This window comes from Elgaria multicarinata, chromosome 6 (assembly GCF_023053635.1).
Source record: "Elgaria multicarinata webbii isolate HBS135686 ecotype San Diego chromosome 6, rElgMul1.1.pri, whole genome shotgun sequence".
In the NCBI taxonomy this organism is placed as follows: Eukaryota; Metazoa; Chordata; class Lepidosauria; order Squamata; family Anguidae; genus Elgaria; species Elgaria multicarinata.
This window is the reverse complement of record NC_086176.1, coordinates 62,834,117-62,859,576: the sequence shown is the minus strand read 5'-3', so window position 1 is coordinate 62,859,576 and position 25,460 is coordinate 62,834,117. Positions and strand designations below refer to the sequence as shown.

At 38.1% G+C, this 25,460-nt stretch overlaps 1 protein-coding gene across 2 annotated transcripts in view; it reads left to right on the top strand.

Moving 5' to 3' along the window:
* DMXL1 (Dmx like 1) overlaps nucleotides 1-21,053 on the top strand; it is an 89,204-nt gene extending 68,151 nt beyond the window's left edge. The window contains exons 33-45 of one of the 2 annotated variants that reach the window (XM_063129492.1): nucleotides 874-991; nucleotides 2,056-2,118; nucleotides 3,468-3,554; nucleotides 4,261-4,382; nucleotides 4,857-4,998; nucleotides 8,948-8,998; nucleotides 9,270-9,330; nucleotides 11,446-11,573; nucleotides 13,739-13,831; nucleotides 14,649-14,740; nucleotides 15,894-15,946; nucleotides 16,644-16,861; nucleotides 17,507-21,053. In XM_063129492.1, the coding sequence (XP_062985562.1) occupies nucleotides 874-991; nucleotides 2,056-2,118; nucleotides 3,468-3,554; nucleotides 4,261-4,382; nucleotides 4,857-4,998; nucleotides 8,948-8,998; nucleotides 9,270-9,330; nucleotides 11,446-11,573; nucleotides 13,739-13,831; nucleotides 14,649-14,740; nucleotides 15,894-15,946; nucleotides 16,644-16,861; nucleotides 17,507-17,731 (1,453 nt within the window). In that variant the 3' untranslated portion in view covers nucleotides 17,732-21,053. The remainder of the gene's footprint in view (nucleotides 1-873; nucleotides 992-2,055; nucleotides 2,119-3,467; nucleotides 3,555-4,260; nucleotides 4,383-4,856; nucleotides 4,999-8,947; nucleotides 8,999-9,269; nucleotides 9,331-11,445; nucleotides 11,574-13,738; nucleotides 13,832-14,648; nucleotides 14,741-15,893; nucleotides 15,947-16,643; nucleotides 16,862-17,506) is intronic. The other variant, XM_063129493.1, reaches the window with a different exon arrangement.
* The last annotated feature ends 4,407 nt before the right edge of the window (nucleotides 21,054-25,460 follow it).

Sequence of the window (25,460 nt, the reverse complement as noted above, 5' to 3'; positions counted from 1 at the left end):
TATCTACTGGAATTACAGGCACTCAGAAGAACCTTAGCTCCACTGACCCTTAGTATGCAGGGAAAATTAAAGTTACCACTGACAACATAACAAAAGTAATACAAGCAAGATGCAATTAGGTCTATATTTAAGTGTGCAGCAACATATAAGCAATGGCATTATGGAATTGTGTCTGCAGCATCAGGTATAGCCCCTTCTAGTATGAAGGAGCAGCTGCAAATGTTTTGGGAGATGCTCTGAGTAGGGGAGGGCTTTGAGACATGAAATAACATTGTTTATCAAGAATTACTCCATAGATGTTAGATCTATTGGAAAAGCAGTGATTCAGTTTATCTTTTCATATGGCTTCTGTTTCCACCTCCTAGTAAGTCAGCTCAATAATGTCCCATTGTGACAGACATGAAGGTGAGCTAGGTCTTGCTGGTAACAGATATTCTCTAAGTGATTTCTTAAAATCTCAACCATGTTGTAGAAACTCAGAACACACGCAGGGATTTCCACAGTGGTTCAGCAAAAGGACCTCTGTGGTAGGCATTCTCTTTCTCTAGGAAATAGGAGGAAAGGATGGTGACACTGTTAGTTGAAAAAGAAGGGCATGCTTTCTGTTTGGGTGGAGCTTTAAAAGATTGTGCTTCACCTGCGCATGCGCAGTTCCCATTACGTGAATTGCACAGAGCCACTTTAAGAACATCTTACAGGTACAGGCAACCTCACTTCCGTTGAGAAACTGGTTCAAGATGTTCATGATGAGCATAAGAGCTGCTTGTGCAACTGCAGCAACTGCTCCTTATTCAGACTTCTAGATTCTCAATCGTTTTCTGTTCCCATGGGCTTGTACTAACTTCTATATATAATTTTCTCTTTCATCTTTAGTTCTAAAAGTAATAATTCACTGTCCGTGAAGAGACTTTGGCAATATCTCATAAAACAAGAAATGGTTCAAGAAACCTTCATCAGAAACATATTTACAAAGAAGAGATGCTTAAATGAGGTCTGTATTGTATGTTTTTGTAGAAATTAAATCCCATTGATTATTCCTTAAGCCAGTGTTTCCCAAACTTCTTGAACTCCCCTGCTGCAACAACTTAACATGTCTTTAAAGGCATCCCCAGTAAAACATAAATGAATGGGAAGTTGCATTGCATGCAGTTACATCCATTTTGCTGCTGTGAATGAGAACAATGTATTGGGCTAGTGCAACCTTCCCCAACCTGGTGCTCTCCATATGTTTTTGGTCTTGAGCTCCCATCAGCCCCAGCCATCAGCCCCAGCCAGCATGCCCAGTGGTCAAGAATGCTGGGAACTGTAGTCCAAATCATTTGGAGGGAATCAGGTTGGAGAAGGCTGGGCAGTAATGTAGAATATCCACCCTTACATCTTCCTGTTGTATTTGTAAAATAATATTTGATCATGATGGTGAGCCACTACTCAAAAGGTTTGGAAAATACTGAAAGTCTGCTATGCCACCCCCCCCCCCCATCCTTTTCATAACCTCAGCTGGATGAAATAAGCTGTGGCTTTTGATTTCTGCCTGTTCACGTATCCCATTCTGATCTTTCATCTCTTGAATTCGGTGTGCAGTGCAGATCTACTAGTCATCGTTTTGTCAGGTTACTTTACATTTGTAAATAATTTAGAGCTACATGATTCATATAGTTTGTCTTTCTCCACTTTTCTTTTGTGTCTACATGTTTTCCTAGTTTCCTTTTAATCTTTTAACCAATTATAAGTAGTACAACTAAAAGACAGATTGGCTTAGTTCCTCATCTCCTCTAAAAAGTTGGTATTGCTATTTATATTAATAGAACTTCATGCAAGTATAAAAGACTTTTATTAGTACAGTCACCCAAGTGATGAAGTAGAATTCATCGCTTATATAAATGCATTTCTAGGAATGTGTTTGAAAGACGTGATCACAGCACTACAGGAAAGCGTTCGACAAAGTTAAATGTGGCATATTCATAATATTAGCATGTAATTGTTTACCTTGTCATCTAGAATTACATGTTAGTCTCATCTTGTCTTTTGTCATGTGATTTAATCTTTTTGGTGTAGTCATTAGAAGACCAAAATGAAAATATCAAAAGTACATCAATGGAAGAACCTGGAATCAATAAGGTATATACAGTAGTAACAGAAAAAGTGATATGGGGAATGAATATATATATATATATATATATATATATATATATATATATATATTGTACATTCAAAACTTGTTGTATGTTAATTCTTTTAAGAAATTGTACAATATATTAAGTCAGTACTTATTAAGGTGCTAAGATGCTGGGTAAGCTAAAGTATACAAACATCTGCTCTATATTCAGGTAACTTTGTTTGGGATCTTTTGAATAAAATGAAAAAAATACATCACATAAGCCTTATCCACTGTTGGGAGGTTACACAGAAACTTTTAGGTAGATTTTTCCAAGGTTAGCTATGTCAGTCTTGCAAATTTATGGATCAGATTTATTTGTGTTCAGTATGTTGGGCTGGATCCAGATACATGCCCAGAAGTTGACCTTTCAGCCACCTCCCCCTACCAAACCCCCACATGAAAATGTTCCCTCAAGAGTTGGGTGAGTGGAGTGGGCTGTGGCACAAGGAGATGAGAGGGGAAGGGGGAGATAATGGAATATCAAGAGGCATCTTCAAAGTGCCTCTAGCTGATCTTCCACTATCTTCCCAATCCCACACAGCCCAGTGCCGCTGTCCACTCTACTCAGCAGGGTCCACTGACTCTCAAGGGAGCCTATTTTTACAGAGGAATCTGGGAGGTGACAGGGAGAGGAGGGTGGGAAGGTCAGCTTCTACCCACCTGCTTCCACAGGTGGATATCTGGATCCAATCCATTATGCAGACATTGTTAGAACAAAATAATTGGCTTTGAGGGCCAGAATGAGCTATATAGGAAACCTTGAGAGATACATTTGGTAGATCGATGTGTTAGACAAGTGCATAGTAATACACATACTGATGTTTATGTGTTTGTTAACATAGAGCCATCATACAGGATTATATATGAATCCGGGAAAATTGCTCCCTATAATTTTCTGTTACGTAGTTCTTGGATTTTTCAGTTACTTATATAGGCTTAATGATACTTGGGAAATTGCACATAGTTAGTAGTTCGTTTCTAAGCAATTAAATGGTTGATACAGTGTCATTTTTTAAATATTTTATATGTAGGCATGGTTCATAACTCAATGAAATGTCACTACTTCCTCTTGGTTTTTGGTTTAGGAAGTTAACTTGATGTGAATTAATGGTTAAAAGGCAGATAGGATCCAAAACCATTATGATACTTTATTTTACTAGACTGTCTTGAATTAATGAAAGTAACATGGGTTTGTTTGTTTTGCACAGAACTAGCCTTGCTTAATATTTATTCTATGATCTAAAAAGATAGAAGACTTACTATTTTAATAGGAATGTGTTTGTTTCCCCCATTCCTCTTTCTAATATAGATAGAAACTGATATGGGCTACCCTGGAAGTAAAGCAAGGATTATCCATAAAGAATCTGACATTATTACTGCTTTTGCTGTTAACAAGGTATATACATAAATGGGGAGAGGAGTGTTTACAATTCTTCAAATATTTTGAAATATCGTAACTTCCCTTAAGAAAGAAGAGCAGTTGTAGTTTATCCAGTCTAATGTATATTTTATAAATTGTCCAGCTCTAGCTAATGGAAACATAACATTTTTTCTCCAGCATTAATGGTTGCAGGAGTGTCCCTTGCAGTTATGAAAGGCTTTGGTCCGTCATCAGCATAAATAGATCGTTGCAGTGGAACTGTGTGGGCACAGCTCTAAGTGGAAAGTCTTTATGAGATCAGGTTCATACGCAGTTGGGCCATTTGACACCCATTGTTCATCCAGAAACTGGTGGCAGATATGAGATGGGTATTTCACCAATGGGCTTGTGGTTTTCCTGGGACATCTAATTGGCCACTTTGGGAAACAAGAGTGCTGAACTAGATGGACCTGCTCCAGCAATGATACTATATGTTTAAACTGTTGCACTACACAGGGAAAGGACAGAAGCTGATTGGTTGGGTTCAAATAACTTAAACTATACATTTTGTTGACCGTGTGGAACTGTCCAAGCAGATTAATTTAAATGTTGTATAACACTTATGGTGGTATACTTGAACGGGGCTTTTGTCTCACCAGTAAAGAAGCAATTGTGAAATACAAATACTTTTTAATAGTAATACTTCTGAGCTATTTTTTCCCTTCAAAATTATGTCCTTTAGGCCAACAGGAATTGCATTGCAATAGCTTCAAGTCATGACATTCAAGAATTAGATGTTTCTGGAATTCTGGCTACACAGATCTACACTTGGGTTGATGATGACATAGAAGTGGAAGCTAAAGGGTATTGTTTCCTTTCACCTTTATCTTTTGGTTATATCCCTTGACTTGTACATTATAGCTATATCCTGTAACTTTCTGAATATAACTAGTTTTTTAAAAGTCTGTTAAAATAATGAGTTGTAAGTTTTATCAGATTTCCCTCCTGATTTTCTCTGATAATCAGTCTTGCTCTCATCGCCTCTCAACTCTATGTACTTCAGCTCCTAGACAAGTCTTTCGTCCCTGCTTCCACTGCTCCAGTGCATCTGTGTTGACTCATGGGAACATGTTTACCTGGCTTAGCTGGCCTGATGTCCCAAAAGATTGTTCTGCTTTGACCCAGCCACCTGAGTGATTATAGAGTCACTGGAGACCTTAGAATCTGGATTCTGAGGTCCAAGTATAAGCTTAAATCCCTGGCTGTACTTCACGAGCTATCAAATGCAGGCTTGGCTGAGTGTACAATCAATCCTCATTATAGCATTTTCCTTTACAGAACTGATGACTTCTTAGTTATACATGCTCGTGATGACTTGGGGAATATTCAGGGATCTACACCTTATACTCACAGTAATCCTGGCACACCAATCAACATGCCTTGGCTTGGTAGTATCCAGACTGGCAGAGGTGCCGCTGTGGTGAGTCGCATTAATCCTTTAATTATACTCTTAATATTGAGATTTCCATGGTTTTTATGGTGAATAACTTATTCATAAATTATACACTTCTAAGTAATCCTATTAAAGATTAATACATTTGATAGAAAAGAAGATGTAAGCAACTCTCAGCACTCCTGTACTTATGAATTCACAGCTTTAACAGTTCTCTTCAGTGGAAAGATCCTGCTCTGTTTAAAACAAGCTAGTATAGTATGGTGCAATGATGAAGAGCATGATGTTATTGCTCAATACATCCCTGGGTCTGAGGTTATAGGTTCAGTCATTCCAGAATGACTAGTAGCAATATAGAAATCTCAAGGTTGCAACAGTTACCCATAGATGAAGGGAGGCAAAATCAAACCCTGGTGCTGATGCCCTTATATAAAGGATTTCTCATACTGTGCCAAGAGAAAAAGGCCAGACAGATCCCAGTTCAGTCCAACGTTTATCTTGCCTTCCTTCTTCTAGAGCAGACTTAGCTATTTAGTTCTAATTTTACAACTGGTTCATCTCTTTGCATTGTTTGGCCTTCTCTGATTTCCCAGTCCAGAGCTTGAGAAAGATGTTTATTTTGGGGAGAATTTCACCAGCTGTGGTTTTTCTCATCATGGCAGTTCAATGATGGGAAAAGCTATACCTTGTACATTTTCCCTTTCTTGTTTCTCTTAAAGTTACAGGAGCCTCCTCAGGTTTAGATATGAGTATACTCCCCATGGTTCCCTATGGCTTTTTCACTTCAAAAGCTCCCTTGCCTGTAAAATTGCCAACTTTTTTGTGCCCCTCAATGAGGAAATGGAGCAGGTAAAGCTTTCTCAATCATGTATCTCCCTGGTAAGAAGTGACCTGCTTAACTTCTTTGTATCACGTTGCTATTAAGAGATATTGGAAACAGACAAGAAAAGGTGGTGACCCTACTTTACTGTCAACAGCTCCTCCTGTTCTTATGGCCTAGTTTTAGGGCTCCTTTGCATTTACTTTTGCCTGACAAGCAGGAATGAAACAGCTGTAGTTTTTCTTAATATAAAGATACAGTGATGTAACGCAGGACCTTTGCTAGAAACAAGATAATTCAGCCTTGTGTGATGATTGTCCGTAGTCACACGTTTTCATTGGTCCTTCCTTTCTGGGTTCAGACAACGTGCTGTGATGAGCTATGGTGCCTGAGGGCACCAAGCTGAATATGCAACCCCCACTTGGCGTTTGTCGTTCTTTATGAACCTGGAAAGCATGAGTTATATGAGAGTTAAACGAAACCAAGGTTTATGCAAGTGTTGTTTAACCATCACATAACCCATGCTTAACGGGTTTGCATTGGCACAACAACCCGAGTGGTAGTTGCATATTCAAAATTGTGACCCGAGCCTCACCATGGATTAAATAACTCACAATGGACTGTCATTTTGTGTGAACAGCCCTTATGCCTCTGCCATTTGGTGTATCTTCAGTCTGCTTTTCCTCCCTTCCTCTGCCTAATTAGTCCTTCCTGCAGTAACACTGGTTCCCAGCTAGTATTCTTTATTGTCTAACACACTCTTCCTGCTCCTCCATCATCATTACTATAATGCTTTAGACTGTTCAGAATACTTCACATATGTTCCCTTAATGTAATCATTACAATATATCTGTACAATAGATTGCTATTATGCCCATTTTGCAGACAGAGTTAGGGCTGAGACTGTGGTGGTGGTGGTGGTGGTGATGATTACTATTATTGCATTTATATCCTGCCTTTTTTCCTCCAAGAAACCTAAGGCAGCATACATAATCCTCCTCCTCTCCATTTTATCCTCACAACAACAACTCTGTGAGGTAGGTTGGGCTGAGAGTCTGTCACTGGCCCAAAGTCACCCAGTGGGGTTCCATAGCCTAGTGGGGACTAGAACCTGGATCTCCCAGCTCCCAGTCCAACACTTCAGCCACTACACCACACTTGCCTAAGATCATATAGTGAGTTTCTGGCAGAGATGCGATTGGAGGCAATAGATCAGAGAGTTTTGGCTACTGGGTGGTATAAAAATTCAATAAATAAAATAAATAAATTTCTGTTATTGGCCCCGCCTCAATTCTGTGTTCTTGTCTTTTCCTCACATCTTTTCCCACCTGTTTTTCACTCAGGTTCCTATGTCTCAGTCCATTGCTGTTTCTGCCAATGACCATCTCTTGGCTGGGACCTTGCCTCATTTACCTGTGGCTATTGGTTCTTCCTGCCCATAGAGCCAGTATGAGGTTTTAGTTCAAGACCAACTGTTTTTGAACTAAACCAACTTTGCTAGGAAAAAAACTCTCCTTGGAAAAAAAAAGTGCACCAGAAAACATTTGCTTGTTTTCACACTCTAGTACTTAGAACCATTCATTCATATATTCTTAGTCAGAACATCAACTCAGTTAATAGGAGCCAGTATCACTTCATATATGTACAACAATCCAACTGTACCAGGAATATTCATATGCTTTCATTTTAAAATGTTCGATTTATTTTCATTTTAAAAAGAAACCTACCTATAATCTATTATGTGTTTTTAGACCCAGACTGGATATAATTTAGAAATCTCAATAATTCCTATTATTTCCTTATGGAGGAAAAATGACAATATCTGTACTTCGGTGAATCATCAAAAGAAAAGCAGAACAAATGAATACAATTACAATGACAGGCTTTGGCATATACTTAGGGGGTTTGGATAATTGGTCATTTTATTTTTGTATTTAGATTGCCTTTGCTTCTAGTAGGAACTAAAGCAAAAATAAAATAGCATACATCAAGGGTTGTATCCAGTTTTATTCCTCTTCTCACGGGAAGGCTCTTCAATCCATAAACAGAAGGGGAGGGGGGAGATTTTGCTTACCTCACCCCATCCCAATCTGCTCTATTGGGTTGAGAGAGCCTTTGGAACAGTAGTGCATGGGACTGCAGGAAAAAGGTCATCTCCTTCTCCCCTTCGATTCACAGAAGCCTTCATTGGAGCAAAGAGCCCTTTTGTGAGAGAAGAAATACTATTAGAAACAACCCTAACTTCCCATACAGATTTTAAAGATGCCTGAGAACAATTGACTTTTTTGCTGATTGTAAGCCGGTTCGAGAGCCATTTTTTGGCTAAGGAGCGAGGTATAAATATGATAAATAAATAAATAAATAAATAAATGCCCTAATTACCTCTAATAGCTTTTTGAACAGTAACATGCTGTATGTATGTCAACTAAAGTTGCAACCCTATGCATAATGTTAACCATATGCTTTAACTTGCAAACCAATTGGATATGATCAGGCTGCACAAGAGGATTTTCACTTCCAATTTATGTGTTCTGATGTAACATCTGTAGGGGGGAATTTGGGCATTTTCCTCACATTGAGATGTGGCGAGGACTCACACAGTCCATGCTGGAGAAATGTTGAGTTCTCCCTTCAGATATTACTCCAGAAAGGCAAAAGCAGATGCACAATATTGGACAATGTTGGATATTTAAATTATGTTATAACTAAACTTTGATATAGAAATAAGCATTGGTCATGGAAAATATTTCCTGGTTCAGTTGCCAATGGTAATTCCTCAGCATTTTGTTCACATAGCTTTAGCTTTTCTCTAAAATGTATAGCTAAGCTCAAGAATATTAAAATGAGACTATTACAAATACGTGTATTGTACAATTTCCATTTTATTTAGGAAACTTCTTAAAAATACATGCACTATGAACATAACTCATGTCTTTGTTCATACCTTAGCATCTACTGCAATATGTGCTCTTTATCCAAGGGCTAGATAGTTAAATCAATTTCTAATTAATGTCAATACTTCACTCCTACATTTTCTGTGATTGATTAAATGCAAAACCTAACTTCTTCATTCCTACTTAATTTTTGTAAGTTTGTTTGCCTCTCTCTCACATGCTTCTGCTTCTGCCTCTGTCTTACTTACCTTACAATATACAGGAATATTCCAATAAATTTAATGGAATCAGAAAGGAATTGGCAAGAAAAGAGGTAAGATTGCAGTCTAGAGTGTCTCTGTTGGGAACCATAGAGCTATGGAACAAAAACTTTCACACACCTGGGTTACATTCTTGTTGATACTAAATGTGAGCTAATGCTGAGGGAAGGATTTAACTTTCATTGACCTCCATCCATATTTCAGCCCAAAACTCACAAAGGAAAGCAAACATGGTAGTCTGCACTTTGCATCAATAATTACTTTCATTCAGTAGGGTTTTGATTAACTTTATGATTTACTTATATTATTTTGTACATTTAACAGATGATCAAGAAGGCTATCAATAATGTCCGCAGAATGGCTTCCCACCCAACACTACCTTATTGTAAGTTTTGTACTCTTGGGCTTAAACCAGTATAAAGCAAATATGTTTAAAGAATCCTAGCAAAGAAAAGCAGCACTTGTTTAAAAAAAACATGAAGAAAAGAAGGTGAGAAATCTGATATTGTCTAGAGTTAAATGTTGAGATGAGGGGGCTACTACAACCCTTGCATAACCCCTGATGGCTGAGTTCAGACGGCATGCCACAATGACATCTGTGGTTGCAAATACTGCCCGGCATGCATCACATCTTAAATAACTCATGGTGAGCCCAGTGTATTATGCCAACTGGGCCATAGTTTTTATTAATCAGCCCTAAGGCTCAGTGAAATCTGGAATGCAAGCACTTAGCTGCATGCTGAAGAGCTATAGATTTCAACAGTACTACTGAACTATATATTTAGTTTATGGATTTATATCCCACTCTTCAATATGAATATTTCCAGGGTGGCTCACAATATGAAGAAGTAACAATGATAAAAACTTAATAGTAGAAAATAAGAGAAAAACTAAAACAATAGAATAAAGAAGATTAAAACAGCAGATAAAACAGCATTAGAGTAATCTCACAATTTAAAATGCGTGGGAAAATAAAAAGGGGTTTTCTGGTGGCAAAAAGACATCTATCATAATAGGTCCCAGACATGCCTTTGTGGAGAGAGAGAATTCATAAACAAGGTGGAATAACCAGGAAGGCAGTCTCCCAAGTCACCATTTGTCTTAGGTCAAATGGCAGGGCATCCAGAGGAGACTTCTAAAGATGACCTCAGTGTGCACAGGCAAGTTGATGAAGGAGTAGACTTAGTTCTTCCACATAACCAGCATATACTGAAATGTGTGTGTGTGTGTGTACTATTTTTCCTAGACAATTTAATTTACAAGATGTTATGAGAAGGGATTCCAAACTTTTTGGATGGTTGGCGTTTTATGTTTTTGACAGTATGGATCACAAGTTGGGGGGACACTGATTTAATGTAGTGCCTTTCACCACTGAATTCCCTTACAATGCTTAATCAGAGTCATCAAGGCGAACTGCGTCCACCAGTTCAAAGATCTCTGGATTAGAGCCTTTATCTTTCCTGAAAGAATTAGTGCAACGTAGGCTTTTAAAAGAATTCCTCTGTTTTACAGTGGGTGGATGGTTGGATCCCAACCTTGGTTTCTTCAAGTAATGTTCTAGAAGTTGAAACTCCTCTTTGAAATGTAGTGTGTTTTGAAATAATACAGATTATTGCAGCAATCTTTGATGCAGTATCGTTTGATTTTACAAGACTGCAATTAGTTCAATATCCTACTAAACCTTTTAAAGCAAGGATGGGCAACTTGTGGCCCTCCTGATGTTCTTGTATACAACTCCTATCATCCCTCACCCTCAGCTATCCTAGCTAGTATGGTAGGAGTTGTAGGCCAAAATATCTGGAAGGCCACAAGATATTTTGCCTAGCCTTGCTTTAATGTAACTTGCTGATCAAGAAAGACAAATTACAAATAACCAGCTCTTAGTCTTTGTTACTTACTCCGTGAGTAATCATGCGAGAGTGTTCTAACAACTTCCTAACTTTTGATTATGCTAGTAATCTATAGAGCAGTGTGCTTCTTGATCAGGAGTGAGCAACCTGCAGCCCTTGGCCTAATTTCAAAAGCCCTTTGCATGCAATCAGTGTAGGCCTATCTGGCAAGAGAGATCTATTCTATCCTGCCAGTCTGCTGGGCAGGGAGAAAGGAGGAGGAAACCTATTCAGGCATTTGCCTGTTCAAGTATAAGATCAAATTGTGGAGGGGAGCGTGGACATGCATATAAGTTCCCTGTCACAGAGTGCCGGTACCCAGTTAGACTTTCACACATTGAGTGTGGAAGTCTGTGTAAGTGCATTCAGCTGAATGTACTTACAGTACCATTTTCAGATCTTCGCACTCAACACGCGAAGATCTAATAGGAAGCCAGGTATGCAGGGGACTCAGGGAGCAGGACTTATATGCACATGAACACACCTCTCCAAACTTTAGGTGGTTTCATCTTAGTTATTTAAGGTTGAAACTAGACCTTACAATAGTTTTAAATATATCCTTGATTCAGCAATTAAAAAAAAGTATTGGTGAATTTTTTTCTCTATTGCAGATTTGACAGGTGCTCAGGATGGCAGTGTGAGAATGTTTGAGTGGGGCCATTCTCAACAAATTACATGTTTCCGGTCTGGTGGCAACTCCAGGATTACACGGATGAGATTCAATTATCAAGGCAATAAGGTAGTGCCCATTTTTTCTCTTGTAGGGTAAAAAGTGTTAGTTTAGTCGCTATATTTCTATGGTTGGATCCAGATTTACACTGGATCAACTGCACTGGTGGAAGTGGCCTTCCCCGCTGCCTCCTTCCCACAACAGACCCTCCAGTCCCCCTAAAAAATGCTACAGAGAGAATCAGGAGTTTCTGCTAAATGGAGTGAGTGGGGGGCGCGGAGAATCCCCCCAAATTGGGTGGGGAAACCTTACACAAGCAAAGCCCTTCCTCTTGCAGAAGGCAGATCTGTGTTCAACCCCTACGATTCACTTAACTGAAGCACTCTCAAATATTTACAAATATAAGTAAAAAAATATACAGCTTTTTTTTTTCCTTTTGTGTTTGTCTGGATTGGACAATATTAGATTAATCTATGAAATTTGTAAGCCTTCCCGTTTTTACTTGTATATGTCCTGCTCAGAAACTGCAAACAGCCTGTGTATCTAATTATCAAAAGGAACAGAAGCAAAATCTATACCGCTTCTTCATGTGCAGCATGACGCTTCCTTTTGTGTCTTTGATCACCGATATATAGAGACTGGAAACAATGCGTGAGTTTAGAAATGTGGTTCCACTTCCATTCTGATGCAACTGTCAGCATAATAGACTAGCCTGTGAATTTGAACAAAGCTTCGTGCTAGGTTTAGAGTTTAGTCTGTATATAGTTCAAAAGATATCAGCTAGCCTTAAATGTTCTGTACCACAGCACAGAAACAGGCCTTTAAAATGTCAGTACTTATAATACCGTTATAGTGACGCTTGTTAAAGGACAGGATGGTGGCATAGCACAGCAGGTGTGCAACTCACTGGTTCCTGTTAGATTAGGGTAACTCTGATACCAATACCTTAACGCAAAATTACAAGATTTAAGAAAGGGATGCAGCAGAAAGTGAACAGGCATTACAAAAAAAAATCCCTTTGCCCTCTTACCAAAGACAGATCTGATAGCTTGTAGTATTTGAGTGAAGAGGGAGGAGCTGTCATGGTGAAAGACAGCTCAAAGACAAGAAATGGTACCAATCTGACTAGCACTCCATTAAGTTCAACTGACATTACTGTGCTTAGCCAGAAACCAAAGAACTATCTGGCTATAAACTAGACAACAGCTTTAGCAGTGGCACTTTCTCCACGGAAGCAAAATTGAACATGATATTGAAAAAAATCACAGATACCAGAAACGGCAAGCATCAGTCTAGAAAACAAGCTGAAAACACAAAAGCTGGCTAAAATAATGAAAGAGCTACAATTGTGCATAGAAGTGATGAGGAGATGAATCACTGTTATAATAGGGTACAAGGCCTGCCAGTTTTGGGGTGGGGGAGGGAGACGAGATGCAGGCTTTTGTAATTCAGTGACTGACTAATTTAAATCTAGAATTCAAAGTAACTGTGTACAATATTAAGAGGGTTCATGGAGCATTAGGTCAATGACACCTACAGGGTGGCCAGCCACTGGACATAATCTTCCAGTATGAGAAATAGCAACAAAAATAGAGAGTACTTCAGGTACTCTTGAATCTCCCAAGACTTTCATTATAAAAACAATTAGTTGCAATTATAACCACGATATACGCTTGAGGATACTGTAAAGAAGAAGACTCATTAAAGCATTCATAGAAAAGCTGAGGGAAACAGGCACCCCATACCATGGGGATTCTCCTTCAAATTTATGACTAACTATAAAGGAAGACTACTCACTGTCCCCACTTGCAGAACTATGGACCTCAAGAAGACACAAATTTCCTTTCACTTGACCTTTTAGCCCCAATTTGTTAGCTTTGGGGGATAACTCACTTAAGTGTTGGAAAAGCACCCCTTGCACAATGGGGATATGTTGACTGTGTCACAGAAGTGAATGAGGATGCTGTTGTTGGTGTGAATTCTGTTTGCACCTCAGACTTCCAGGATATGCTAGGAGCTACTAGATTAGAGTTTTTAGAAATCTGTGTCTGTGGAATACTCTGGTTACTCTTTCCATTGCAGAGTGTATATGTAGTACATTTTAATATATGGGCACGCCTTTAGAAGAATGTGCAAGGTATAGGTTAAGTATAAAGGAACCAGATAGTATGAACGTTATGTTTTGGTATTGCTTATATTAATATTTGAATGAAATACCTTTAATTATTTTCCAGTTTGGGATCGTTGATGGTGATGGATATATAAATCTGTATCAGACAAACTGGAAACGTTGCCTACATAATGGAACCATACCCAAACCATACCTGGTGAGCCAGAATTTGCTTTTTCAAACTTTTTTTCTCTAGTACCAGACATTTAAGTCCAAACTTTGTTTAAATGCTGTTTATATTCTTAGCTGAATATTCCCTTCTACACTGCACACATGTACCTTGAAATAAATGGTTGTAGAATTGAAAAATTGCAGTTACTTTCCAAGTCTTATTTGTATTATTTTCAGTAGGAAAAAGAGTCCCAAACAAAGAAGCTTTAATTTTTCTGTTGGAGAGTTGTTTCAGAAATTTCCCCACAATTTTAACAAACTCTGTGGAGTCATTTGAAATTTGTAAACTAACATGGATTCAAATAGCTACACAACTTTATGCAGCCAAGAGGGTATTGTGCTTGTGCTCCTCTAACAGTAACCCTGCCATCATGCCAAATGGCAAATTCCTTCTGAAACTGAAGGGCTTTCAAAAGTACTTGGTGCAGCAGTATGAAGCTCTGCTGTGCAATGAAAAGAGTTGGGGGGGGGGAATTGGGCATACCTGAACTTTTACCTACTCTTGGAACTGGAATTGACATACTATATTTCTTCGATTGTAAGACGCCATCGATTGTAAGACGCACACTAATTTCAGTACCACCAACAGAAAAAAAAACCCTAAGACACACCCACGATTGTAAGACGCACCCCATTTTTAGAGAAGTTTATATGGGAAAAAGCGTGTCTTAGAATCGAAGAAATAGGGTAAGATATCACCTACATTTTGCCTCTTATACTATAGCCTCTAATGCAAATTTGTAAAATAAAATCATTTATTCATCTTGTTTCTGTTTTTACTTATTATCCATTGTAATTTTCAGACATGGCAATGCCATAACAAAACAGCCAGTGATTTTGTTTTCGTCAGTTCTTCATCTTTGATCGCCACAGCTGGGCAGTCTACTGATAACAGGTACTAAAATCTGCTCCAAGTTCATAGTGGTAAACTTTGGTATAAATGAAAAGTTCCTGATTACTATGGACTGCATCCAATGGGGCCTTTGTGGAGAAGGTGCTTCCTCTCACAAGGCAGAAGTACTAGTTTTCCACCAATCCTCACGCCACACTATGTCCCATACTATTACAGAGGATCACCCATTCCTCAAGAACAGTTTTTTAGAAGGCATGGGGTGGGGGTGCAGTGGATGTAGAGGGAAAATGGTAAAAATCAAGTTGCACACACAAGTTCTTTCTGCTAGCACAAAGCCTCTATTGGATACAACCCATAGTAACCAAGTAGCTGTACTTAAAAAGTTTTTCGTGTGAAAGATATTTTAGCTGCCTAACATTTGCATTGTAGTACCTAGATTTATTTAGCATAGTTTTCTTCGGGAAGTTAACATTGAATTGAAACTTCTGTAGAGGCAAATTTTACCCATTACAGAAATCATTATGGCATCTGTAGCTCACATATTTTAAAACTGTGCAGATTTGTTGTTGCTCACCGTTGGAGCAGAGTAAAAAGGAGAAATACGTAGTATGGTGAGTGCTTGTTACTTTGCTTTAAGCAGGCACAGTGGAGACAACAGATTCATTCTGTTGTGACTTTAATGGAAAGTGATGGATTCTGGGTAAACATGCTATGGAGAAGGCAAGATTCTCCCTCTCTCCATTCAACTGGGAGCTAGGATCTCTGAAAAGGCTGCATTTATTTATTACATTTCTGTACCACCCAATAGCCGAAGCTCTCTCAGTGGTTCACAACATATTAGAAGAACACAAGTAAATTCAATTTGAGGAGCATCTGCATTTAATGGGATGGCTGCTCCAACATAGGCCAGGGTAAGAGGCCATGGTGGGCTCAGCATCCCGTATGGCACATTAATTAGCTACTTTCGACATGTTTGGGTCAGATACATATTTGAAGGATTTTTTCAGCCCTAGCACTACCTCCCATGCTTTTCCAGAGGCCCTCAATTATTCTAGATATTCATTCTTAATTATTTAATTCTAGTTATTAAAACATGCATTGGTAAATCAACCCACAGTTTGTATGTAAATGAGCTATTATCATTATGTAACTTAGGTTAGAAATAACATTGGTATTTTTTAAAAATCTTTTTTAGAAATATTTGTCTGTGGGATACTTTGGTCGCACCTTCCAGTAGTTTAGTGCATGGTAAGTTTAAATGTATAAATTAGTGTTTAAATTACAGATTTATATGTAGATGGACTTTTAAGATGTCAGATAATTGTAACGTTTCCCATAAGGTTGATTGCATTGTTCATGAGTCTTCTAGAAAATAATGATTATAGTCTACAGTTACATTCTTGTAATACGTTTAGGCTTGTTCTAACAGATCATACTATTCATTGGATGCGCAATCAAGACAATAGATAAAACTGGCCAATACATCGTAGAAACTTGTGCTAGAGATCATAGGACAACATATTATTAGGGGACCTCTGCTGCAACTATGTAAAACATATTATGCATGTATTGTTTCATTTGTCTTGCTATTATTGGTTTCAGAAGTGATTCTCTAGATGCATCTGTTGTAATGCAAGCCCAAAAGCTGTCTGCGTAGGAATGGAAAAACGTGGCATCCTGTAACTAGTCTTCATGAGCATTGTGTATTTGCAGTGTTCCTTATATCAGGGAAGAGGAAGACAATGGGAATTTAGATCCTGTGGTCTGGAGTAAATGATAAACCACTAACTTAGGAGAGAGGAGGGGAGCTTCTAGTGGAAGTTTATTCCATAGCTAACCACACCGATCTTGCATGCTTCTGACAAACCTCTTCCACTGCTTAAGTTGTCAAATGACAGAAATTCAATAGTAATTCAATAGTGGTCTACTTTCCTTCGGATTTCAGCCTTTACCTGTCATGATACTGGAGCAACTGTCCTAGCATATGCCCCGAAGCATCAATTATTAATATCAGGTGGCAGAAAGGGCTATACCTGTTTAATAGATCTTCGCCAAAAGCAGCAACAGCAGTTTTTCCAGAGTCATGATTCTCCAGTTAAAGCAATTGCTGTGGATCCTACAGAAGAATATTTTGTTACAGGATCTGCAGAAGGAAATATAAAGGTAACACATTGTATAAGTCAATTTTATTATAATTTTTTAAGTATATATATTTTTAGGTGTTCATTATATCATTTCCTGAGAAATATGTGTCTTTGAAGTTTTATTCTCTTGTTTATACTTAGCCTTGGCTTGTTTAGTATTGTCTTAAATATTAATTATTTATTTTAAGCTATTTATACCCTGCCTTTTCTTATTTATTTATTTTTACATTTGTATACTGCCCCATAGCTGAGGCTCTTAGGGCGATTTACATAGGATAAAAACAATATACAAAAAATTAAAATCACAAAAACATGCAATTTAAAACCACAAAAACATACAAACCCAGGCTAATTACATATTGCTAAATGCCTGGGAGAAGAGAAAAGTCTTGACCTTGCGTCGAAAAGATAACAATATCGGCGCCTGGGGGGCCACCACAGAAAAGGCCCTCTCTCTTGTTGCCACCCTCCGAGCTTCCCTCGGAGTAGGCACTCGGAGGACTTTAGATGTTGAGTGCAGTGTACAGGTAGGTTCATGTCAGGAGAGGCGTTCTATCAGTGTGTGTGTGTTAAAAGCTACTATAACCAAACAGTAACAAAACTCAAGAAAAATACGTAAATAAAAATCTAACACATTGATTTTACTTCTGTTTGTGTTTCTTAGGTATGGAGTCTGTCTAACTTCAGTCTTCTTCATACTTTCATCAATGAACATTCTCGACAGTCTATTTTCAGAAATCTTGGGACAGGCGTCATGCAGATTGAGACAGGACCAGCAAATCACATATTCTCATGTGGAGCAGATGGGACTGTAAAGATGAGAATTTTGCCTGATCGATTTAAGTCATTTAGTGAAGTGTTGAAAACTGATGTCAAACTTATGCTTTAAAGCGGTGTTAATAATGGAATATATTTTACAAGCGGCTAACAAATGTAAAGTATGTTGATGGTTGTACAGATAATACCACAATAACATTTTCTGATGTTTCTATTTATTTCTTGGAGCTTTAGTCCTTGATGCACTGATGCCTTAAAGATTAATAAGTTCCTTCTGATTTCGCCTAAAAGCAATCTGAGACAATTCAGTAAATATTTATAAAATGTGTATTGCTGAACTGTTCTGTGTTTTTAATTTTGGTAATGCCTAATCCCATGTACGTGAGCGTGGTCTTTTCCATTTATTCTCTAAAGACCATTCCATAAGGAAGCCTTATGATGTTACCTTGCTTAGCCTGATAAAGAAAACTATCTGTTGCCAAATTCCTAGCTAGCTATGAATATGGACTGTATTTGTGTAAAATAAGAAAACTCACCTAGGCTGTACTGGGATTTTATGGAGGAAGACATTCTAATAGTTGAGCCACCATTGATACCCAGTTCCTGGGATTTAAGTTGATCGCTGTTGCAATTTGAACTCCTCCTACAGAGGAAGAACTGAAGGATAAACCTTTTTCTTGGAACTGCCCATGCTTGAATGACTGCTATCAGGATGGCAGTCTTTTCCTTAAACCAAGATATACAGAATATATATTTTTAACTGAGCCCTGATTAAAAATATGCAAATATTGTGTGAATATCTCCCTCATAAAACTGTTTTAAGAATTATATTAAAAAATTTAATACATGAAGCTTTCGTGTTGATAGAATGAAGTATAGGAATGTGTTGCATAGGATACTAAATGCAAATCTTTCTTTTATAAAATTCTGTATGTTTAAAGTATCAGTAAATTAAAAGAAAATAGACGAATAATGCTATTTACTCTTTCCAGTGAATTTGTTTTCATTTAGCCCAAAGATGCTGACTTTTCCAGCACCCAGAACATAGCATTTAAGCTTTGTAATTACCTTTCTGATGCAAACAAATTTAGAAAATGTTGCAAAAGGAAATTACTATTCTAATGTGCGATATATACTATAGATTTGTACCTGAAAAAAACTGAAGTAAGAGGTTGAGGTTTCTTTTTGCCAAAATGTAAAAATATTATATGTTATCTGTTTTGACCAAAATATAAAAATGCACAAAGCCTTCAACATTTTGTATGTGCTAAAACAGCCCATGTAATGTAAACTGTTTTATTACTCTTTTACTTTAGACGTGTAGAAAGCTTGAAAAATACATAAAACTAGATAAGACTGGTTACTCAAATGCAAGTGATATACTTTTTGCTAAAATATTTTGTGAAAAACAGTATAAATTCAATTTTATGTAAAACAATTTTGTCTGGGAATGAGTGCTATAAATAAAACAAAAATGAAGGGCTTGTATAATGAATTTTGTAATATTCTCAGGACACTTTTAAAACTAAAATTTTGTAAATTTTATATAATGTAATTTTAGCAGATTTATTTCGAAACAGTAGTTAAGAGTATTTTTAAGCACTTAACTTGTAATTTAAATTTGTGCAATAACATATACTACTATTGCAGAGAAGACATGCAGGGCAGCATTTTTAAGAACTAGGGTAGCTGTTTGAATGCAGTGGATTTTAATTTCCCTTATGCATAAGTGTAAATGAATTGATATTACATTGATCGTAGCCAAAAGTCTAAAGGCACAACGCTATGAATGTTTAGATAGAAAGGAACACCTACAACTCCCAGCATTCTCCAGCTGACATTGCTGGTTGAGGAAGGCTGGGACTTGTCGGAGTTTTTTCTGTCTAAACATGCATCAGATTGCACGCTAAATCTTTAGTCATAGTGATAAGGTCACAATGGCTACTCAGTGTAAATAGATCCTACCGTGTTTAAATTTGTTCTATGTATATTTAGTCACATGCCTGGAAGGCGTATGTTTAATAACATAATCCTGAGACATGTTGCACCAACAAATAATTGCTTTAGAATGGCACGTGACCATTGTGGGACCAGTACCAAGGCATCAACAATGATGTGCTAAGATTGTAGGGAAATTGATACTGGCATAACAAACAGTCAGCACAAGTATTTAGGAATGGATTGTGAGTCTTAGTGCTGTGACCATTTTAAAATGTATGTTTTAAAGCTTTGTTTCTATAAATACTGTTGACCTTCACATCTGAATTCAAAAGACCAATGTGGAAAGTTACATTTTAGTATTTAGAAAACAAATCCTAATTTTTCAGTTGCTGAAATTTCTATTTTAAGTGCAAGACAGCCAATTGTACTGAAGCATTACAATTGTTACTTGCAACTGAAATAGTCACTTTTACTTTTATATTAAGGAATTTTAAGGTGGAAATTTATATTTTTAGTAGCATCATTTAATAACCTTTTTTCACTTGCACTTTTAAGTTTGTCAAGATTCCAATATTGTGTAGTAGAGTTCTGCATTTCTTCTAGAAAAATGGGGGAATGAGTGTTTTCATGAAGAATGCTCTTAAGCGAATAACTAAAATCCTGTAATATTGTTATGTACCTGAACACCCATGCTTAAATAAACAGTCATGCAGAGATTCATTCTTCCAAAATGCCATAGTTGCTATGAACTTTATATGTAGACACACATGCTACAGCATGAAGGACATTTTAAAGATAGTAATAATTTTACATGATTTGCTTTTCCCCTATTAGTATCTGAACAGTAAATTAAATATTTGTGCCTCAGGCTTGTGTACTTCTCCCTCACCCTTTGCACAACAAGGGAAGAGTTTAGAACTTTCTGGTTTTATGATAAACTGACTTAAGGGATCAAGGATCTGATTTATCTCTGTTGTAATTAATTGAAAAGAGAAACTACAAAATGCTTAAGCATTCTATCTCCATAATATTTTGCCCATGTCATAACTTCCATTTTTTAAACATAGTTATATGCCTTCAACAGTACTAGAGCAGATTTTTCAGGTTTTGTTAAAAAGAAAGAAAACAATTTGGGACATTCCTGTGTTCAAAATATACAAAGCACTGCAGGGATGTCCAATGGATCACAGGAGTAAATGTTTTCTTAGGGTGTAAATTCTGATCCAAGTTAGCTTTATATTGACACAAGAGTTAACTCTCATAGTGGAAATTTGCAACACTTGATTTCTTATTTATAATGCTGCTGGTGGAAAGGGAGTGCTAATAAGCTATTGGGGTATATTGGACCCTTTCCATTATTTACTAGGAGTCTTAAGGCATTTTTGTTTTACTTTCTCTACTGTTAACTTTGTGGGGTCCAATGTGCCCTTATAGTTTTTGTGTTAGATTGTTTTTGGAATCTGATTACAATAAAAACTACTTTTTCTGTTAAACTGGAGTTATTCTGAAATAAAATCATGTCTTTGTCTCCAGCTAGGATTTTAAAGGGGTCTCTTCCACCTCAATAGTAGATTGATATTGTAAAAAAGCTACAGTGAAGGGAAGTGTAAAACATTCCAATTCCCCCTGATATTTGCACTGAAGGAACTGTGGTTTATTTAAAACCGGTTTTCACCAGGTGTTTTAGACTACATCTCCCATGATCCTGCACCATTGGCCGTGTTGGCTGGTGCTGATGTGAGTTACAGTCCAAAATACCTGGAGTGCACTAGGTTGCCTACCCCTGGTTTAAGCTATAGTTTGAGAACATGCCAGGATTTGAAATCATGGTTTGATCATTTACCTGTTCCTGCTATCCATATTTTAAACTACAAGGGCCACATGTGGTGACAAACAATGGGGTTAGAAGCTATGCAGACAGGTACTCTTCCACCCCACCCACCCACATCTCAGTGTGCAGGGACTAGGAGGCATAAACCTCCCCTCCATGCACACTGAGACCAAGGGAGAGAGAAGCCCTTTGAAAGCTGAGGTGGTACCAGTCTAATCCTTGATTTCAAAAGCTCTTTCATGTTTGGGGGGAGAGTGGTGGCAGTGGCGAAGGACATACCCCTTTTTACCCAAACTGGGAAAGATCATGCTCCTTCCAGCACACCAAACAGCTGTTTCTCAGGATGGGAAGAGTATGACCTTCCCTGGGATGGGCTTGCTGTAGTGGGGAAGTCAAAGACACTCCTCCCCACAGCTATCCTGATCAAGACCGCTGTTTCCCTGCAGCCATTACTTTCTATAAATTAGAACACTGCAAGGCATTCCCTTTCTATCACTGAGCCTGATAGCTGATTTGGTACTACACAGTGGCTTCTTAAGCAATTGTTTGTTCAGTTAGAATGCAATTATGACAACAGTAGGGCCCCTGTAATGTCAAACAGCCTTCCCAACCTCGTGCAGTCCAGATGTTTTGGAATAGAACTAGAATTCCTGACCAGTGGGCATATTGGCCAGGCCTGATGGGAGCTAAAGTTCTGGAAGGCACCATGGAGAAAGCTGAATTCAAACATCAAAGCTTGGATCCAGAAAAGGGACATGCACATTCAGATTAGCTTGCTGTTTTGGTGTAGCAATTGTCACTACCAAAGGCAAGTTGTTTTTTAAACCTGAGCAGCAGCTTTTGTTCTGGGAATTGCTGCAGCAAATCCAGGAAATAATACCTGCTTTCCTGGCCCTTATAAGAACATAAGAGCCATGCTGGGTGAGACCAAAGGTCCATCTAGTTCAACATTCTGTTCACAGTGGACGATCAGATGCCAGTGGGAAACTTACAAGTAGGACACAGGCACTATAGCACCACACACACACACACACCACCCCAGTGTTGTCCAGCAACTGTTGTACATAGGTACACTGCCTCTGTTACTGGAGGTAGCATATAGCTGTCAGGGCTAGTAGCTATTGATAGCCTTGTCCTCTATGAATTTGTCAAATTTCCATTTAAAGCCATCCAAATTGATGGGCATCACTACACATTGTAGTGAATTCCATAGTTAATTATGTACTGTGTGAAGAAGTACTTCAATTTATCTGTCCCAAATCTCCCACCAATCAGCTTCATGGGATGACTATGGGTTCTAGTATGAGAGAGGGAGAAAAAGTCTCCCTATCTACTTTCTACACACCATGTATAAATCTGTACATTTCTATCATTTTTTTTTTTTTTGAGCTAAACAGTCCCAGGTGCAACTTTTTCATAGAGTAATTGCTCTAGCCCCTTGATCACTTTAGTTGTACCTTTTGTGCACTTTTTCCAAAACTACATTTTGTGTGTGTGGAGACTCTTGCAATGATATGTGGATTGAGCAATAAACATATTGATTGTGTGTGGAGACTGGAATTGTACATGCACACTTCTGCTGCCTTTCATGCATGCATGCTCCCAACCACTTTGGATTTGATTCCAACTGACAATCATCATTGTTTGATGTGATTGACAATAGCGGCAATTCACCAGTTTTTAATCTAGAAATTAGAGATCATTTAATTCAAACATATGATACATTTACTTCCAAATATAGGTCTTGGTCATGAAGAAATATTGTATTGAATACAGCCTGTAAGGCAAATTAATTATGGGTGCCCTTATGAGGGTAGGTGGACAAATGGAGGCAAGTAGTATTTTGGTCATGAAAAGTAAAGAGGTTTCACTGTGTGCTGTAACTGTATTCCCCAATTATGACTAATTTTTGCTTTTTTTCAAAAATATTTCTGCCATTTTAGTCTGAATCCATGTTTGGAATGGAGTAAAATAGTAATAACATTAAGTACATTGGCTTTGACCCTGTTGTTTTTCTTCTTTGCATATATATGCATTAACCCCCTTGAAAATAAACACTTTCAAGTTGGTCCTTATAGAGCAGGGGTGGGCAACCTTTTTCTGTTGCGGGCCACATTCCCTCATGGGTAAGTGGTTGTACATTTCTATTGAGGTCCACATGTCAGCAATGACTGTGGCTAAAGTTAGCAGTGGGTTGGGGCAGAGCTGAATGTGAGTAGGTCACCATATTTCTCTTTCTGCCACACCCTGGTTCTCTTTCTTCTTCCTTCCCATGCAGTGGGATGCTAGGGATGGGACAGATCTTCCTTTTTAATTTTAATGATTTGGGCACATTTCTGCGTTAATCTAAGGTAAGGTTTGGAGAGCTTGCCCATGTCTACATGATGAGTGTTATGTCACTTCTATTTGGGAAAATGACAAAAAACCCTTCCATCTCCCTCTGCTTTTATCCTTTTTGTAGTTTTCTATATTGGTGGTAGAGGTTACAGATCTAATATACAGATCTAAGAATCCTAAGATCTCTATTATGGTGATATGGAGGGTTTGTGCAGTACAACCATTGATTTTATTCAAGGACTGGCTGCCCCTAGGCAGGTTAGCAGCTAATAAAAAGTTGCCTTGAAATTAATGAACATTAAGTCTGTTGTAATTCATGAAGCAAAGTTATGCTTTCATCCTCTCAGGACTTTTTGAGACAACATGGAGGAACATCTGAACTAGATGTGCAAAGAAAGAAGCAGCTTTTAAGCATCATGAAGCAACTTTTAAGTAACATAAACTTACATCGAACCCAACATGGGTATCTGTTTACAACTGCATTAGATATGTTCATCTGCAATCATCCAGCCCAACTGTAATATTTATATTTAGTGTGATTCACAGTCTTGCAATTTTAATTGAAAACCTATACAGGGAAATAACCTAGAAAACTTTAAAATTACATTTAAATTATGTAATTGTACTGCCTTTGGTGTTACTGGACCTTCCCTAAAAAGGGTTCTTTATGGTTTCATAAGGCAGCTGGATAATTGCTCTAGAACTAGGAGTAGGCCACCTTTTGGGGCCCATGGACATATCTGGCAATTAAAAAAACTGCCTTGGGCACTACCACAAATTGGGTGCACTGTAGATGAAAGCATTGGCCTGCAGCCACCCACCATCTTCATTTCCTAAGAATCTTGCTGCGCCCGATGTGTGGCTCAGAGGCATTCATGGGAAAAATACATGCAAGCAGCTAGCGCCCTCACTTTGAGGCGATCCCAGCTGCCAATAAATTTTGCTGTTTTGAAAACATAAAAATAGGTAGGAGGTGTAGGGCAATTCACCAGGCACCAATAAAGGTGTCCAATGGAGTGCTGGTGCCCAAGGGTACAATGTTGCCTACACCTACTCTAGAATACAATCCTACTCCACATACAATCACTAAATACTCTTTAAGTTAGTAATGTGTTCACCTGATTTGCCTATGTTAAGAATTCAAAATAAAGAGTGGGCAGTAGAAGCAATATAATGTGTACTACCGATGTTATGAAGCTTTGCTTTGCTACCATCTAATGTGTGCTCCTAATGCTGAACTCTAGATACTTCCACATTGACTAGGTAATGTACGCCAAGTAAAAGCAAATACACATGGGATGTTCCCTTTTGGTGTATACAACAGGTGGTGTTTCCACTCTTATGCAATGGGTGTGGGACCTATAAAACACGCAGAGGCCTTCCTCCTGCTCAGTTCTTAACCCAAACATCCCACGCAATGTACCAACCTGATCCAAAGTCCTAAAAAGGAAAACCTCCATGCCAAGGCTTAGCCACCCCCAATAAACCAACACTGATTAATATCTTCTAAGGTCCTATTCTCAGAATTTGCAAAGTCCATCCTCTCTTCACTCATACTCATGCCAAGCCCACTAGAATGCTAAATACCATCCTTTAAAAAAAGAAAAAATATGCTGTGACAAGCAGCAACAGCCCCAGTAGGCCTATTTGCTAATGTCTCACAATGTTGTCATCTGTCACTCTCTGAGTGGTTATATTGGGGGTGGGTGAGGGGAGGCTGTGTTGCAAAGCC